At 28.7% G+C, this 19,688-nt stretch overlaps 3 protein-coding genes across 3 annotated transcripts; 1 reads left to right on the plus strand and 2 right to left on the minus strand.

Annotated features, from left to right (window-relative positions):
* Positions 1-1,262: 1,262 nt before the first annotated feature.
* Positions 1,263-5,223, plus strand: LOC124926958 (YTH domain-containing protein ECT1-like). Its single transcript, XM_047467292.1, has 8 exons — positions 1,263-1,511; positions 2,503-2,537; positions 2,639-2,795; positions 3,029-3,102; positions 3,192-3,662; positions 3,766-4,299; positions 4,386-4,598; positions 4,681-5,223. The coding sequence occupies exons 1-8, from the start codon at positions 1,433-1,435 to the stop codon at positions 4,966-4,968; spliced, it is 1,851 nt and encodes a 616-aa protein (XP_047323248.1). The 5' UTR covers positions 1,263-1,432; the 3' UTR covers positions 4,969-5,223.
* A 90-nt stretch (positions 5,224-5,313) lies between these two features.
* On the minus strand, positions 5,314-7,490 carry LOC124926959 (serine/threonine-protein kinase STY13-like). Its single transcript, XM_047467293.1, has 3 exons — positions 7,310-7,490; positions 5,865-6,849; positions 5,314-5,779 (listed from the first exon to the last, which is right to left on the minus strand). Exons 2-3 carry the CDS (start codon positions 6,761-6,763, stop codon positions 5,440-5,442), a joined length of 1,239 nt encoding a protein of 412 aa, XP_047323249.1. The 5' UTR covers positions 6,764-6,849; positions 7,310-7,490; the 3' UTR covers positions 5,314-5,439.
* A 3,123-nt stretch (positions 7,491-10,613) lies between these two features.
* Positions 10,614-13,219, minus strand: LOC124927195 (prefoldin subunit 1). Its single transcript, XM_047467565.1, has 6 exons — positions 13,098-13,219; positions 12,933-12,986; positions 11,583-11,688; positions 11,260-11,266; positions 11,059-11,143; positions 10,614-10,904 (listed from the first exon to the last, which is right to left on the minus strand). Exons 1-6 carry the CDS (start codon positions 13,119-13,121, stop codon positions 10,794-10,796), a joined length of 387 nt encoding a protein of 128 aa, XP_047323521.1. The 5' UTR covers positions 13,122-13,219; the 3' UTR covers positions 10,614-10,793.
* Positions 13,220-19,688: the final 6,469 nt, after the last annotated feature.

The following is a 19,688-nucleotide window of genomic DNA, read 5'->3' on the forward strand; positions in this document are numbered from 1 at the left end:
GAAAAAGAGTATATTACTCGCTATTTTAAATATTCTCATTCATATATTATATTTACGTGAGCACATTAGATTACGATAACACGAACCTATCAAATTAAATTACGTGATACACAAGCACAACACAATTTACAATAAACATATCGACGAGAATGAAAAAAAAAACTCTTATAAGTAGTCCATGCATTTTCAATGTCGTTAAAAAATTAGAATTATTTTTTAAAATTATCAAAATACAAATATTTAAATTTGAAGAAAAAAAGTCAATGCATATCACGTATAAACTTTACTTAATATTTGTATTTAATTAATGATCTACAATAAAAAAAAAAATCTCATGATCTTGCTATTTCAAATTAACAAAGTATTTTTTATATTATTTAATATAAAATATGTGATTGATTTGAATATTTTTTTTAAAAGGTAATTTTTTAATAAATTTTAAATAATCAAAACTCTTTTATTAAAGATTTTATACCAAATATATATTTATTTAATTTTTGACCAAACAAAAAAATATTAAGTTTCTAAAAAAGACTTTTGTGCCTACAATTACATTTAAAATTGAACTAATCTACTTTTTATTTGTTATATGATGTTTTGTTATATTCAATTGTCTTATAAATTATTATTTAAATTATACTTTTTTTTATTGAATTAAATATAAATACTGGTATAAATTTATGTCTGATAAATATAATAATTATATTTTTTTAGAAATATAATGATGAATAAAATTTAGATACCAAAACAATCTAATTGCAATAATGATATTTAATTATATTAAAGATTATAAATAAAATATAATATCAATGATAGAGAAAGTTTGTTTAAATGCAATTTAATTATAAATATTAAAACATGTAAGGTAAATAATTAATTTATTTTCTATAATAAAAAAATCACACACAAATTCCATGACAAACTCTTTATATATATATTTTTTTTGTTTAAAGTATGATATAATATAAATTCAAAAGAAAAAAGTAATTAAAAAGGTATGATAGATAACAGACAGATTTCATTTACCGTCTTTGAATAAGCGTGAAAGTAACGCGGATTAAAATTCAACGTGTTGTTAGATCACGTTCCGTTAAAGTGAGTGGGGACAGGCTGTCATTTTGAAGATTGCCAAAACAATTTAATTATTTTTAATTTTAATTAAAATTGGATCAAACCGCCTTGAAATCTCAAATCTCAATGGTCAAAACTCTTCATATATTCATTCATTCATATAAATATATATAATATATATATATATAGAGAGAGAGAGAGTGAGTAAGAGGAGAGAGAAAACATTCATTTTCTTCTGCATAAACCCTATATTGGTTGGTTCTCTCTTCGAAATTGAATGCCAGTTTGAATTCTCCGCCTTGTTCGTTTCACTCATCAATCCGTTTTATAGAGAGAGAGAGAGAGAAGAGATCCAGATTCGATGGAAGGAGCTACTAAGCAGGGTCAAGACCGAATCTCTTTGGCGTCAACGTCAGCGTCAGCCTCAGCCTCAATAATCGGTATGTTTTAGAACTAGGAATTCAGCTCAATTGATTTCTCCATTCTACTTTTACCAAATGAGCTTTTTCTGCTTTGATTCATCGAGGAATTCTCATTTCGACACCTAGTTCAGACTTGAACAATCCTTATTGAACTTTTCTTTCTGTTTGATTAATGTCTCAGTTGGTATACATGTTCTAATCTGCTTTCAAACTACTTATGTATAGTTTGTTGTAGTGTTTTAGGTTTTATAGGTTTGAAAATCTTCCATTAACTTACTTACAGACTTTCTAGAATTGGTTTTCTGAAAATGATGATCGATTTTCTTGGTTTCGTCGTCACATTTGGTTTTGTCATTGATCTGTCATATTGTTCTCAATAGTATTATTCGCTTAGCTTGCTGGAAAATTAATGGAAAATTAATGGAAAATCGATGAATTGTTGTTGAAGTTTTGAGTTCCTAATTTCTGGTTTTCTTTCGGTTTTGATTAATGTATTAGTTGATATACGTATTCTAATGTGCTCCAAACTACTTATGTTTTGTTGGAGGGTTTTAGGTTTTATAGGATTGAAAATCTGTTGAAGTTTCTCCGTCTGGATTCTTCCATGAACTTACAGACTTTTCTAGGATTGGTTTCCTGAAAATGGCGATCGATTTTCTTGGTTTCGTCGTCAATTTATAGTTTTGTCTTAGCTTGCTGGAAAATTAATGTAGACTGTATTCATTTCGTGCAGAATTTGTTATCAGCTTTAGGTTCATACCTTAATGTGAAATCTTTCATACTGACAAGCAAAAGACTGATATAGTTCTAGGTTGTTAATTTACTAACTATATGGTTGCATTGACTGTTTGTATATATATATATGTCACTGTTCCTCCAATTTTGTGCCATTAGCGTATAGCTAGACATCTTCTATTCTCCAAATAGCTTATGTCACAGCTCTTAGAAGAACCGTATCTTTCATGTTTTTGTGGTTACAATATTGATGGATGATTTCTATTGTATGCAGGACGCAAACCTGCAGAAACCAACTTGAAAGAACAGGTACCTATCTCGGCTCTCTTAAATTTCCTATTCTTTCAAAATTAATAGTATTTATAGGTAAAATTGGTGCAATTGTTACTTCATCTGTAATCTACTATCAGTCAGTTCCTCCAAAAGATGAAAGGACTCTTTCTGCAAACACTTCATCTGAAGCGCCGAAAATAGGACCAGTAAAAGATCAGGCAGGTCAGCTGGAATCATCTACAACAGGAACTTTCACAAGTCCTTATCCTTTGGAACAGACTTATTACTATGGAGGTCAGTCTTGTTATTTTGTATGATATTGTCATCCTTCATGCATATGGCTTGGAAACCAACTGTAGTGAGTAACTAATAATTATACAATTGCATTCATATGGCTGTTTGTTGGGTGCATGATTGAAGTGCCAAACTTTGCGGATAAAACTGTTCCATTCTCATGGCAAGCAGGTTCGCGTTGTATTACTTTTTCTGGGTATGATTTTGAATGTTTTGGGTTCTTGCCTCTTTAGGTTATGAAAACAACACAAGTAATTGGAATGAATACCAATACGTCGGGGCCAATGGTTTGCAAGTTGTACCTCCGGTGAGTGTAATTCCCCTTAAAATACAACCTTGATTTCAAAAGTGAAAACTGATCATTCCTCTCATCTGTTTGTTTTGATGTTTATTTAGGCCATGTTCAATGATAACCCATCAATGCTCTATCAATCTGGTTATGGCCTTGATTCCCAGGTAGCAGCTTATGGCCAATTTTCACCTATGGCTAATCCTATGTCTCCTATAATGTTTGATGGGCAGCTATTTTCTCCTCATCAAGTGCCAGTTTCTCCATCTTATTTTCTGCCACCAGTTTCTCCTGGTCTCCCTCCGTTGTCTCCTGCCCTACCTTCAGTTTCACAACCCGAGCTTATGACAACTGGAAATAATAGTGGCCAGGAGATTTTCGGTGAGATGCTTTACGGTCCAGGTCCTGGTTACTTCTTACATTATGGAGCTTTAGGTGGTGTAGGCCTTCCTGGAGACCAGTCAAATCGATCAAACTCTTCTGACGCTTCCGGTTATATCACTTCACTGACATCACCATCAGCAGTTTACCCACAACCCTATGGGATACTAGGGCCATACGATCACAACTTTGGACAGGTTTTGTTCTATCTATGTCTGTCTATCTTCTTTTTTTTCAATCCTGGCCCGAACTCTTTTCTGGTATAGATTTAACTTTTATTTATTTGTCTTTCTGTTCCAGTATCATCAAGAACAAAGACCATATAATGGATTAGGGATGTCGGGGAATTCTTCGACTAGGAAATACCCATCTAGTGGTGGTTCTTATCAGAGCTCGGGCTACAATGTTGGCCCTATTGATAGAAGGGGTCGGTACACTCCAGACAAAAGTGTGAAACAAGAAAGGAACCGCGAAACAACATTTATGCCAGCAGATGCACATGTTATGATGTCGGGTGAGCGTAACCGTGGCCCAAGGGCATCAAATCTGAAAGGCAAGAATGCCACCGAGGAGAGTGGATCTGCCGCCACTCCTAAAATCAGTGAATCTGTCTCCGGAACAGGTGGTGACAACTCATTCAATCTCGCCGATTTCACTACTGAATACAAGAACGCCAAGTTCTTCATCATCAAATCGTTTAGCGAAGACAATGTTCACAAGAGTGTCAAATACAATGTCTGGTCCAGCACACCCCTCGGAAATAGAAAACTGGATGCTGCTTACTTTGAAGCTAAAGAGCAAAAAGAACCCTGCCCAGTTTTCCTCTTCTTTTCGGTACGTGGTTTAAACTAACCTAACCTCTACAGAGAATTGTTTTAATTCAATTTAATTTAATTAATAGAAAGAAAACTTTCTGGTAGGTTAATGCAAGTGGACAGTTCTGTGGTGTGGCCGAGATGATCGGGCCAGTAGATTTTGAAAACAACGCTGAATACTGGCAGCAGGATAGATGGAGCGGTCAGTTCCCTGTCAAATGGCACATTTTGAAGGATGTTCCAAATGGTCGGTTCAGACACATACTTGTCGAGACTAACGAGAACAAGCCGGTTACTCATAGCCGAGACTCTCAAGAGGTGGTGGCGCTGCAAATCATATGCCTTTAGCTCCTCTCTGTCTTTTACTATAACTAAAAGTATCTTGTTTGTTTCTTTGCAGGTAAAGGTAGAGCAGGGTATTGAAATGTTGAAAATATTCAAGGATTACAATTTAGAGACATCAATCTTGGATGATTTTAACTTCTACAATGAAAGGGAGAAAATGTTATTGGAAAGGAAGGCTAGACAACAGCAACAACAACAACAACAGCAATCTTCATCCAAAAACGCGACTAGTATATCTCCCGATAGCTTTATTATTAGTCAATTGCCCGAGAAGTTTGCCGAAGCTGTGCAGCTGGGAGACAGTAGTAGCAGTAGCAAAGTAGTGCAAAAGCAAACTAAATGAAAGGTAGCAAGACTGAAGAACATGGATAGAGTGAGCTGCTTCAACATTTCAAACCCTTTTCGAGAAGCTGACTTATATCTCACATAGATCAATCAATCAAACTGTAACTTATTTCATATACCGACAAGGGTAGAGCTATCGGGTGGTGGTGTTGGAAGATGAAGTCTTGCCGGAGTTTTTTCTTTTCTGTTTATTATCCTTTTAGTTCGGAGAAAGACGCCTAAATTTTCATGTTGTAATCTCATCTGCATTTCCGTTTCGAGACTATTTTTTTTTTCTTCTTTGGACAAACAACGTAGACAATTTTATTAAATCTTTTATTTTCTATAATATTAAGATGTGGGCTAAATAAACAAAAGACGTGTGAGATATAAAAGATAGCATTTGTAATTACACATCAAATAGGGAATCATAAGTTGTTTAAATAAACAAGGCTTTTAAACACAAACAAATACAGTTATAAATGTTTCTTCAATCGAAAGTCATGGGTTGGCTGATGCAGCATCTGAAACGGGCTTTGCGAACAGTTGTTAAAATTTCGGTTTGAGCATTTTCAAGCATTGTGACTACCTCTGTAAAGGGTGGTCTGGCATCGGAATTGGCATCCCAACAACGTGTCATGATGTCGGTTAGGACTGGAAGGCACTCGTTTGGAATTGTGGGGCGTACTCCTTTGTTTACGACTGCAAATGCTGCTTGAACTGCGGTCATGTTCTGGAATGGTAGCATTCCGGTTATTAGTTCCCATAGAACAATTCCGAAACTGTAGATGTCTACTTTCTGAGTGTAGGGCCTGTGCTGAATCATCTCTCTGCAATTACATTTACAGAATAATCGATTATATGATCGATAAAAACATAACTGAATAGACAAATAATAAACCAGAGGAGTCTTACGGGGCCATCCAGCGATATGTTCCGGTTTCAGGCGTCATCCCTTCAGATTGCACCTCAATTCTAGCAACACCAAAATCTGCAATCTTAATAGACTTATCAGCAGAAATCAAAAGATTGTCAGATTTCAAATCTCTATGAATCAATCCAAGTCCATGAACATAAGCCATTCCTCTAGCAACATCCAAAGCCTGCTTAACCGCCAATTTCAATGGCACAGATCTATTCTGTCGTTTCATCAAAAACTGTCTAACCGAACCCCCTTTCGCATATTCAGTAATAATACACCATACCATAGGCTTACGACAAGCACCAATAAATCTAACAATGTTCGGGTGCTTTAAAGTGGCCAGCATCATCACCTCTTGCTGAAACTGTTGTTCCATCAACTGCGCCTTCTCTAAATTATTCTCCGGCTTCTCCAAAAGCTTAATAGCAACATCTTCCCCATCATAACTCCCTTTATACAATTTCCCAAAAGCTCCTTGCGCAAAAGCTGGCCCCATGTTCAACTTCCTCAAATCAATTGTCCATTCCTCGAAATTCTCAAGCCCTTCCGTTTGGAAACGAGGATCCAATAAAGCTTGGGCTAGTGCATCGTCACTCAAACCGTGTGATACTTTACCCCTGTTAACACTTTGATTGGAGGTGTAATTCTTAACACGCTTCAATCCTTGGTGGTCTAGCATTCGAGCATTGGAACCATTCGATGCAATGCTGCTGTCAAGTGACATCGCAACAGAGCCACCACTATCACTCAACTGCAAACTCCCGAAACTGTCTATGGACATGTTTGATCCCTCACCAATTCCAAGTTTATGGTAAAAGCTTTGAGGAATTCCGTAAGTATCATGGTTATTGTTCAAATCTATCATTCCAGAAAGGTTTGGACCTGCCAACATTGTCTCTTAACTATCTGTGTAATCTTTAAACCTTCAATATTTCCTTAGCATTAAGAATTTCGATTCTCAGATCATATATGGAAATCCTACAACAGAATCATCTCAGATCATATCAGACGCAACTCAACAATTTCAAATAACCTAATGAACATCAGATGCACAAAACTGAGATTTATGCATCAAACAATAGAGCAATCCACACATCTTCCGATTTACAGAAAGTCAAGGTTCGTTTAATTTCAATTTCACAAAAGAAGAATAGAACGAATATTCTAATCGCATAAAACGAATATTCTAAAACTAATAGTACTAACATTATTGCAAATGTTTAAGGAACTTCTTCACAATCAAAGAAGAATCATATTGTAAAAGAGAAATCTATCATTTCCTAGTTAAAGCTATATTCACACAAATTGATTCCAAATCATTAATCTATGAACAAGACGGAAATAACTGATAGAATAACACCTATCAGATCTTAACAAACCTAAAAATAGGAAAGAATTTGTGATCCAAGTCATGAATTGACAGATTTCTAAAAGTTACCTGTCAGTACTTGAATCGGAGATGTCTAGACTGCTGTAGGATTCATCCGTACACGGCGATTGAACAAACGATAGTACAGACCGGAATAGTATGAGGTAAATGATTTCCTCCGGCGAACTCAAAACAAACACCGGCACCGGCGCCGGCGAGAGAAGTTATAGAGAGAGAGAGAGAGTAGAGAAGAAAATATGAATGAATGAGCAGCTGGTCTTCGTACCTGTTTCTCTTTTACAGTGGGGAAATACTTGGGTACAGTCAGTCGTATTGTAAACGATCACCGTCTTCCACGTGGACAACTTTTTAACCGTGAGATTCAACTTTAAAGTTTACTAGAGCTGAACTATAAGCCGTTGGATTGAATTGCTCATTTTCATTCAAAGGTGGGGACAATTTCTAGAAGCTAATTAAATACGTGTCCCTTTTTTTAATTTCTAAAAAAAAAAATTGAATAGTTGGTTACATAAAATTTAAATTAATGGTTAGAATTTGAAGTAATAAGTAAATAAAAAAACTTAAAATTTTAATTATTTGAGGTTTTATAAGTATAAAAGTTAATTATGTTGAATGTAAGTATTAAATTAGTGAGGTGATGAATAAAATGAAGTTGAAAAATAATCTATTTCAAACTAGACTTAAAGAAAGAGGGAGAATATGAGGAAAGTGTGTGAAAGAAGATAAGACTGACAAAAAAGAAGAAGAAGAATATAGACTAGGAGATAACAAGCACAAAGAAAGTGGAGAAAAAAAAAAAAAAAAATTAGATTCATAAATCCTAGACATGTTTTTTATGATTTTTATTAAATTAGAAAGATATGAAAATTTTAAATATTAATAATAATATGATGCTTAATTTAATTTTTAAAGTGTCTGTATTGTCGGGTCGAAAGCTGAAGTTAATTTATATATATATATATATATATATATGAGAATGAATAAATATTTTAGACGAATTTTGGATTAATTCGTTCATAAATTTAAAACGGTTAAAAATACAATTAAAAATGATATATGTATATTTCGAACTTACAACTATTTAACCAACTAGACTAATAAGATTTTATATTTTAAATTTAACACTAAATTTGATGAACACAAAACATTCTTAATAATATAAGTTCAACTTTTTAACTAAATATATAATGATGCTTAATTTTCAAAGTGTCTCAATTGAGAGTTGTGGTTAATTTGGATATATATATGTGAAAGTAATGGATATTTGAGTTGGATTATTGGTTGAACCGCCCACAAACTTAAAACGGTTAAAAATAAAATTAAAAATATTATCAATATTTTAAGAAAATACAATAAAAAATAATTTAATTTTTTAAATAAATACAATAGTAGTGAATATTAACTCTAAGGTAAATGGATTTAATAAAATATTAAATTCATAAGGCTAGTTCTTTTTGAATTTTTTAAAAAATTTATTCAAAATTAGTTTTTCAATCGATCACTCCTTAACAATCATATCACTCATTTCATTAACAAAAATATTAAAATACCCTATATTTTTAAATTACTATTTTTTATTTTATTATATATCAATATTCTTTAAGTTTTTTTATCAAAAATAATCCTAACATTTTCAAAATCACTAAACATTATTTTTTTTCTCTCTAATTTTTTTCAAAAACCTCTTCAAATAAAACCAGTGTTTTATCAATAAATTTCTATTGGAGTCCAGTTTACACATATGACAGTAAACATAACTCCTTCAAATAAATAAAATTTAGCAAGACTTTATTTAAAAATCAGAATTTACTGATTTTTTTCTTCAATACATTTTCTATTTAAAAAAATAAATTGATGAAAAAGAATTACAGCTTTTTTTTTGTTTTAATTGATTTATGTATGAAGGCTTCTCATTCCCTAATAGTTGGAAGGTGAATCATCACACAACTATCAAGTCTACCATCTAATTTTTGATAAAAAGACTTAAAATATATTAATATATATAAATAAAATAAAAAATAAAAATTTGAAATATAAAATATTTTAGTATTTTAATTAATAAAATAAGTGACTTAATTATTGAAAAGTGATTAATTAAAAATTTAATTTAATTTAGGTTTTTTAAAAAAAAAAAAAAAAAAAAACAAGACCTTGTTTTTATTTAGGGCTCATTTATTTTTTACTTTTTTTTTTTTTTCAAAATCCAACCATCCTTTCATATATCATCTTTTTCTATTTATTTATTTATTTAAATATTAAAAATATCTTTTATTTAATTATATAAAATTAATTTATTTTTAAAAATTTAAAAATATTTTTCACTTTTAACTAAAAAAATTAATTTTTAGAAATTTTATATTTTTAAGAAAAAACCAAGAAAAACCTAAATATCAAACGAGCCCTTCATTTCTTAAACACAACCTTTATCATTATTTTCTATTTTTTTTTTTAGAAATTGCAACAATTAATCTAATAATAAAATAAATAAGTGAGCGATTTATTAATCTCACAGCATAATTAGTAATTAGATATCATGTTTAATAACAAACTATTATGACATTATAAACTTACATTATTTTCTAAGAGTTTTAATATATTAATTTATACTTTAAATAAGTTTTAAAATTAAGCACGGTTAAAAAGTCACTTATTCTATTTACTGCGCTATCTAAAAACAAAATAATATATTTTTTTAATAAAATATTTAAAACAAAAATAATTTTTTAAAAATAATTCAAACTAAACTCATCTTCTAATTAACAATAAAAAAAAGATGGATACCAATCATAAAAAGAGATGGATACCAATCGAGATGGATACCAATCTTAAATTCTTGAGTTCGAACCCGTCAAGCAGCAAGTTCTGCGCTTAATTAAATGGTTAAGTGTGTTTGCAGACTAAATATTTAATCCATTGTCCCATTTAGAGGAAAGAAGAAGAATATCTCTCAACGAAAACAGATGGCATAAGAAATTACTAGGCTTAAATTTTAATATAGTCTTTTCTGTTTATTTTATTTTATTATTATTTTTTTTAAAGAATGTTATTTTTTTTTAAAATTTTTTTAATTGTTATCTTTAAATCATAGTTAGAGTTTGTCTAACTTTAATTTCTAACCCTCCCATCTCCATAATTTTAATGTAATAGTCTAACTGTTTCCCAAAAAAAAAATGTATATAAGAGTTTCCAAACAAGGTTAATATTATATCTTTCAAATAATTTCAATATAAAAAACACAATTAACCAAATCATTAATCAAAATATTAAAATATTTTTTATTAAAAATATATAGTTATATATTAATATCTTTTTAAATATTATTAATTTTAAAAAAATTATTTACTAAAAATCATTATGAATCATAATTTTTTAAGAAAGAAGAAAAACTAAATCCATTAAAGAAACTAAGTACATCAAGAAGTTATGAGGGGAGGTTTAAACAACAATAATAATAATAATGTTGAATAAAAAAAAAGGAAAGAAAACAGTCTATAAGAGTATTATTATTATTACTCCCTTTATTTACTTACTACTAAACTGACATGGACATTATCTGTTGAGCAAGACCAGGATCTTGCTGCAAAAGCTCCCTCATGTTGCTCTCCACTTCCTTTATCTGTTTTTCCAAATACTCCTTCGAAGACTGCGATGCATTTACAATTCAAACAATAAACCATCGTCAAGATCACCACCATCATCATCATCCAAAAACGACTAATAAATCAACAAAGCCAGCAGCAATCTACTAGATCATCGTATATCTAGATCTTCTCAAAATGGAAGCAAAAATGCCATACCTGAAGTGATGCAAGTGCCGTTTCACTGTCCTTGAGCTTTTTCTCTTGTTCCTCAATCAGCACTGACTTAGGATCTAAGACGAATCTGAAAAAATGTTTATTGCCAGTGGATCACAACACAAGACAGTAAATTATACAGCCAAATTTAATATACACATCTTTAATGAGAGTATACAACACACGAGTAGAATAGGAACTCACGTTCTTCCTGCAAAAAAGTGATAATTAGGGATTAGATTTAGACGAGTGGTGGGAAAAACATAGCCTTGTTCGGATTGGGATTATGAAAAGTTGGATTATTTGGTGAAAAGACTTAAAAGAGAGTATTAATACATAATGAAAAATACTTTTTTTAGAAAAAAATAATAGAGGGTATTAGGTAATTTGATTGATTGATGAGGAGATAAGTGAAAAGATTGTGGGTTATTTAAGGATTATTCAAATATTCCAAACCGAACAAGGCCTTGAACAATTCTAAAATATTAGTCAGTCTTCTGCCAGCTCAAATAATTTTTTCTCAGTACCTACTGATTTGTATGTATTTGTATCCTCTGGTAATGGTCGCAACTCCTCCAAGGTTAAATAAGCACGCTTCTTTTCACTTTCTTTGTTTCGTGTCTGGATTTGGACCTGCGTTTCAAAATGCAGTTGATAAGGATAAACACGTTATTTCTATATAGCATTCAATTATCAATATCTGCATTTTGTGAGTACGCATTGACAAGGCAAGGCTTGGAACATGACACGACGCTCACATGACACTAGGGTGACGCCGTGTCACTTTGTACTTTAACAACCAGCGAATTAGAACTTCATCACAATGAATTGCTAATATAATGATCAAGATTGGAAAAATATGAAAAATCCTATGTCAGTGGCTACAGCCAGCATTGGCATAGGCAAATCTTGCATTAATCGATTGAATTAAAATAATAATGACAATTGAATGTGCCAATATAAATGTAAATACTAATCCATCTAGGAATCAAATCACTTCAAAACTGAGCTAAAACTAATAATACTTGTCCAAGATAATTATTTCTATATCAGTTGCGAACAGGGTTGACCTAATCGAGATTTTGAATGTGAGGAGAATAGCAGACTTCAAAGTCGGAATTTGTTGCATCTTCCCAACATTGATGTTGGCATCTGATGGCCTATTTCCTCTTTATTCTTTTAGGGCCAAGAGAAGTGATAAATGTTGCCTCTTAAAAGAAAGAACAAACACCTTTAAATAGGAATTGTTGTCTTGACACTTTAGTCGGATTCAATTTTTTAAGTCGAATTTGTTGTCTCGTCTAAAGTTGTGCACCTCTTTGCATTATAAATTAATGGTTGTTTCGCGATAGTGTTTGTAGAGAATGGACAAACAATTAAGGGTACGATCGAAAAAAAGTGTGAGTTCTCCATAAAAGATACGTGTTACGAGAGAAAAAGATTAGGGTTAATGCTCTATGGTGATTGGAGTATCGGTTAGTGACTATTAGTGGCGGTTATAAATAGATACGTTGTAGTTACAAAATGAATTATTTGAAAACTCTTGTAGTGTTTTTATCTATCAATCATCCCAATTGTATTCTCCTTATTATCTAGGATTCTATCTTCCACCACTAGTTCTCAATTCTCTTCACAATCTCAAAATCTAGGTCAGTCAGTCATACCTAAATCTAATACAAGGCAAAAAAGAGAGTACGCAAGTCTTCCGAATTGGATTGAATTGAATTGAATGAATAATGACAATATCATATGTAAAATAATAATCAAATCATGAATCAAATCTCTTGAAGTGAAATAATTACTAAGTTTGAAGAGAAATCTATTGAACTAGAACCGAATGATAAAAGAAGAGTTGTAAGTGGATAATAGATCTGTACCTGCTTCAGCTTGCCTGTAACCTCAATCATCCGACTTTGAATATCGAGAAAGGCCTAGTGTAGAATTAAACATGTTCTCAACTCATCAGATTCATATGATTTGTGCAAGCAAGTCAGTCAATATATAATAATATAAGATTTATTAAGATAAAGAAATAGACATACGTTTCTGCTTGCGTCTTCCGCCATATCTCACAAGTTCGAAGGTCTGTAAAACAAATCTTTGCAAAGAGAAGAGAAGAAACTGCTGATCCTGCGAAAATGGCGGAAATGGAGGTAGAGAGAGATGACCTTCAGTTATTAGATTTCTAGGCCCAATATAGTTTAGATTGATAGCCCAATTAACATGGACTAATGGTAAAACTCTAATGGCCCAATATATCTGAGTTTCTAGTTTATATTATATTTTTAAGAAAATATCATTCAACACTAAAAAGTATTTATTTTTATAATAGAAATAGTAATTTTTTTTGTGTGATCACAAACCACATTGATATTTTAAGATGTGATTATGATAGATTGTATGACATAGTTTATACTAAATTTTTGTCCTTTAAAAGATTTAATTATATTTTGTGTGATCTTCACATGCAAACAAAAATCAATAGAATGAATTTTATCATTTTAACAAAATTGTTTCTTATATGGTTTGAAGCTTCATTCTAATTAAAATAAATAATAATTTCATATATATATATATTATAAAAGTAAGTTTAGAATAGTTATAAAAAATTCATGAAGAAATTAAGAAGTATATGAATATTTCGGATCTCTATATGGGAAATGAGGAGACCATTGATCTTTAAGGACTGCACATTTACTTTATTGTTTTGGGTAAGTTCTCCACATCAATGAGTCTGCTTAGCTTCCCAAAAAAATTGACTGATATCAAGGAAATGACAATGACTTTAGTTCAAATGTCTTAAGTGTTTATTTGCAAACATTATTTATCATATTTGAATGAAGAGCGCAAGAGCTTTTTTAAGAGTTCAAAATGATGTGGAATTTGTTTGGAATGAAATTATCTTTGATGGAAACTCACTCATTTGAACGTGGAGGCGAATTCACACTTGTGAAAAAATTGGTTGATTTGTCAAAGATCACTAGTAAAACAATTTTCATCGAGTGCGACTAATGCTCTCGGAAAGTGTCGGTAATTCAACTGTCGGTGAAGGAAAAACTAGTATCATTGAGAGCATTTGTAACCCTTGGAGATAATATTATTACCGAGAGCCCAATGCTCTCGGTGATAATTTTAAATCATTATCGAAAGTCTTTCTTTAGCTTTCGGTGATACTATTCATTACTATTAAAATAACTATCTGCCTCCTTCTTCTTTTTGTCTTTACTTACTAAACTGTTTGTGTCCATCTTCACTTAGATTTGAATATCCATAGTAGTCATCGAAGAACCCAATGAATTCCAATTGAATGAATTGTATACTTTGACGAGAAAATATTCACTATCAAGTTCAAGCGGTTGACAATATAAGAATGAAAAACATCTATAAGAAATCTAATAAATCCCTATTTTTATTTATAATAGTGTGAATTACGTGAAAGTAGGATATTCCAAATTCGGGGTCAAAGAGTTTTATAAAACGTTCTTGGTGTGTTCAAAGTTGATATGTACCTGTTCCATGCATATTCTGACAATTTCACTTCCTTCGTGAAATTATCTGTTAGAAATATTGTCTTGAAATAAATTATAAAAATATATATAAAATCATGTACAAATAAATGAAATAAATAAAATATATGAAGAACGAAATCACCGATTGAGATGTTGATTCGAGACACGTGTTATACACATTTTCCTTAAAACAGTTCCATCGTCTCCCGTTTGTGCTAGAGCTTATCATAGATGACTGTCTCCCATGATACAATAAATCCAGTAGTGATTCTGCACTAAAATCACTACTCGTCGAACTTGATCAGCGTACCTGAACTATCACCGGGTTTCAACGGAAATATCGAGCAAAGAACTCGAAGAACACTCACAAAACAAGAAGAATACTTTTGGAATTCTAGAGTGAGAAAATATAAGATGATGTGGTGATGTGAAATTAATAATGAATGAGTATATATTGTTGAGAATTAAACCTTCAAATAAAACCATCCAAAACATTTATTAGCAATGAATATTGCTTATTAATTTGTCAATTAGTCTGTAACTAATTAACATCGTTGCTGCCTATACGTTAATTTGTTGAAATATAATGTTAGACATTCAATGCTAGTTAATTGAAAAGTCTAAACTTTAGCCAATTAATAGGCCAATTAAAGTTAAATGTTTATCGTAACATTATACTTTAATTTTCTAATTAGGCATTAAATATTAATTATTTAATTAATATTTAATTATAATTTGGATTAAATTCACCGTTAATTCACGTTTGAATATGTGTGAATTTTATTTAATTTTATTTATTCATAATCTTATTTCCATTCATTAATGGAATTAGCTTAATTCCAACAATCCTCCACATTAATGGAAATTGAAAGATTAACCCGGTGAAAGGTTCAACAGTTAAATTGTACATAGGATAGGTAGGTGTAATCCTTTGAACATTCCTTTATGAAAGTATATAATTTTACTAGCCGATTAGTAGACTCGATGTCCTTGAACTATTCTGCCATTTGTGTAAACGATTACACACTTTCACATAGAATTATCCGTGATACATGTCAAACTCTCATGGTTGTGTCCATTTTTGTCATGGAACACGCGTCTGGTTCCGTGAGAGGGTCTAGAATTGAGCCTTAAAATTATTTCGAAGCGGCCCCACTCCTCCCTCACCTAGGTGATCTCTTTTCTCACAAAGAATCATTAAAATCGATATGTTTATCCTCGTCAAAATATATTGTTTCGTTATAGGATTAATCATCAATAATAACTTTCCAAGTCAGTACAATTAGGTTGTCCCATTGAACCTAGTTCTTGGGATCTTCAGTCTGCATAGGTTGGGTTTTCCTTCATACCAACTTATAGTAGGCTAATGTCTCAAAAGACTTCAAACTATATCTCTATTAAATAATCTGATTAGTGGATCCACAATGTTATCTTTGACTTACATAGTCAAATTTGATAACTCTATTAGAGAGTATAGTCTAATGACATTATGTCTAAGACATGTATGTCTAGACTTCATTGATTCTAAGCTTGTCTAATTTCAAATTATTATCACAATAATTAGAAATTTCTGTTGGTACATTCTTAGTTAACCTTGGAACATCTTCTAATAAGAAGCATAGTCATTCGTACATTCTTATCATTTAATTTTTTTTATGAAAATATTGTTTACTTGGATAACTAGTAGACAAAATATCTTTGAACTATTTTGCCTTCGTGTAAACGATTATATATTTTACATAAAAATATTTTATTTTTCGACATAAGTAAAAAATATAGATTATAACGTTTAATATATCCATCATAAGTTTCTTAGAAGATTTTCATACGTAGATTGCACTTCTAAGTGTAAACATATTTACTTTTAGACGTAAAGTCTTTCATTTAATAATATCAATATATCATTTGATAACAACATGATATTTCGTGTAGTGCAATTCATATCCTTAATGAATTTAATCATTTTTATCGTAATTTTCAACGATAAAAATATCGTACAAAAGACACGTAATGAAATAATTTTCATTGTCTTCATGATATATATAATTGTCACATCCACTTTTTAATAAAAGTAAGATCAAATTTTCATATCATTATTATAAAATTTGTTATAAGTCATATCAAGACTTTATAAACTTTCATTTTCATTTATTTCATAAAATCCTTTTGAAGACATTGATTTTTCAAAATTTTTATGAAAGTAATGTCAAAATATGACACGTTTCTTGATTTTAAAATCCTCAAATTGTAAATATCGATTTGAGCACCAACTCAGCAAATATAAACAAGACAATTTCTTGTTATTTTATTTCTTTTTGTAAAGTTGCGCAACTTTATTTTTTTATAGAGAACATATTTCTCTAACAATAAATTATATTTTTATTTATCATAATATACACAGTTATTTTTTTGTTATAATCAATAAAAATATTTGCCCCCACATTTGTGCTGGTGTCCTTTTTAAATCACACACATTTGTATGATTTAAATCAATGATTTTCTAATCAAGAAATTGTCACATAATTCGTTTACAAATTTCTTTTGTTATACTTATCATACATTGAATAAGCACTAGTAAAAAATGTGTTTTTAACAGCGAAATTTTACGGCGGTATTTAAAACCGTAGTTAATACCTTATTTTTAACTGTGGTATATAAAACCGCCTTCAAAAGTCTTACATTTCACTACGGTATATAAAACCGCCTTTAAAAGTCTTATATTTAACTGTGGTATATAAAAATCGTAGTTAAAAGTCTTATCTTTAACTGCGGTTTTTTATACCGTAGTTGGTTTTTAATTTTTTATACCTCAGTTAAAAGTTTTACGTTTAACTGCGATATATAAATCCACATTTAAAAGTCTTATATTATTATAAATATAAAAAAAATATTAATAAATTTTAATTTTAATTATTTTAAAAATTGATTGAGATAAGTTTTAAAAAAGAATATTAGATAAATTAATTAAACTATATATACTTGTAAAATATTATTTTATCAAACGTTAGTTCAATAAACATACCTTACCTACCTGAATTAACAATGAAAAAAAGGAAATAATAAGATATTATATTGAGACTTCATATTTATATATAGTTTTATATCGTATGCACTTGATTTAGTTTATAAATAATTTTAAAAATAATATTAAATCTTATTAATATTTTTCTCTCTCATAATTAATGACTAATTAAATAATAAACTAATTTATCACTAATTACTTTTATAAAATAATATATATATATATATATTAAGATAAAATATTTATTATTTTTTAACCTTTATATTTGGTATGCACTATTATATTTTTTAAATTATATTTTTTAAGTCAAATAAATTTTAAAAATATAGAAAACTAGTTTTTTTTATTTACATTATTAAAATATGTTTAATGAAGATTTGATATTGTCAAGACTATTTTTTTTTTATTAATTAATGGAGATAAATTGTTATCAAATATTTATTTAAATTTTTGTTGTATTATTTTTTAAACATATATTCTAATTATATTCATAAAATAATGTAATATATATATATACTAGTATATTTATTAATTAAAATGAAATATTGAAAATATATATATATATATTATATATAATAATAATATATATATATATATATATATTATATAGGACGATGAAAGAGAATGATTTGAAGTTGAAAAAATGAAATAAGGTAAAAATGATTTGAAGTTGAAAAAAATGAAATAGCGTGAAAAAAAAAAAATGAAAGAGTTGAAAAAAAGAAGGTAACAATGTATATATAATTTTTTTTTTATAAAAGTAAGTTAAAAATTAAATATTAATTTAATTTTAAAAAGCTAAACAAGATTATTTTGGTGCATTATCTTAGAAATTTAATTAAAATATAAGTTTAAAGAAGTGACTGAGTCAATAATTATATATTATTATAAATTAAATTATTAACCTATTATATCGGTTAAATTTAAATTAAATTTAGTTTCATAATTTTATATATATTTAGTTTATAAATAATACTAAAACTAATATTATATTTTATTAATATTTTTTTCTTTCAATAATTTAATATTTCAATAATTTAATAGAATAATTCATCACTAACTATTTTATAAAATAAAATTTAAAATAATTAAAAAAATCTAGTTTATAAGTTGTATTTATATAACAAATGTCTTATACAAATTAATTTGTTATGTGAATCACAATTATATAAAGATTTTAAATATTTTTTTATTTAAGATTAGTTAATGAAATTATCACAATTAATGGTAAATAATTTAATCACATTTACAAATATTATATCTAAATTTTATATAATATATATATATATATATATTATATTCATTTTAATTGAAGATAAACATTTTATCATTTTAATCAAAATTTATATTTAAATTATGTCTTTTATAAAATAATATATAAATATATATTAAGATAAACTATTTATCATTTTTGTATAAACCTTTATATAATTTAGTATTCACTATTATCTTTTTAAGTGAAATAAATTCTAATATTATGAATAATTAGTCATTTTTATCTTATTTAGATTCTTAAAATATATTTAATAGAGATTTGATATTGTCAATATTATTTTTTTTATCGATTAATGGAGATAAATTGTTATCAATTATTTACTTAGCATTTTGTTGTATTATTTTTTTAACTTATATTTTAATTAAATTCTTGAAATAATATAATAAATATATATACTAATTAACATTATTAAGACTTTAAACCGTATTGAAATTAGTTATGAAATTAGTTATAACCACTAATATATTTATTATTATAAAATATATATAGTGATTGATTCAATAATTATATATTATTATAAATTTAAATATTAAACTATTATATCGATAAAAAAAATTTAGTTTCATAATTTTATATATATTTAGTTTATAGATAATAATAAAAATAATATTAAATCTTATTAATATTTAATCACTAATTAAATAATAAATTAAATAATAGACTAATTCATCTCAAATTAATTCATATAATTAAATTTTAATTAATAACAAAAGTCTAATTTATAACAAACGTCATAAAAACTAGGTAATTTGTACCGTTCATCACAATTACATAAATATTTTTAATTTTTTTTTATTTAAAATTAATTTTACATTAAATAATTTAA

This window comes from Impatiens glandulifera, chromosome 2 (assembly GCF_907164915.1).
Source record: "Impatiens glandulifera chromosome 2, dImpGla2.1, whole genome shotgun sequence".
In the NCBI taxonomy this organism is placed as follows: Eukaryota; Viridiplantae; Streptophyta; class Magnoliopsida; order Ericales; family Balsaminaceae; genus Impatiens; species Impatiens glandulifera.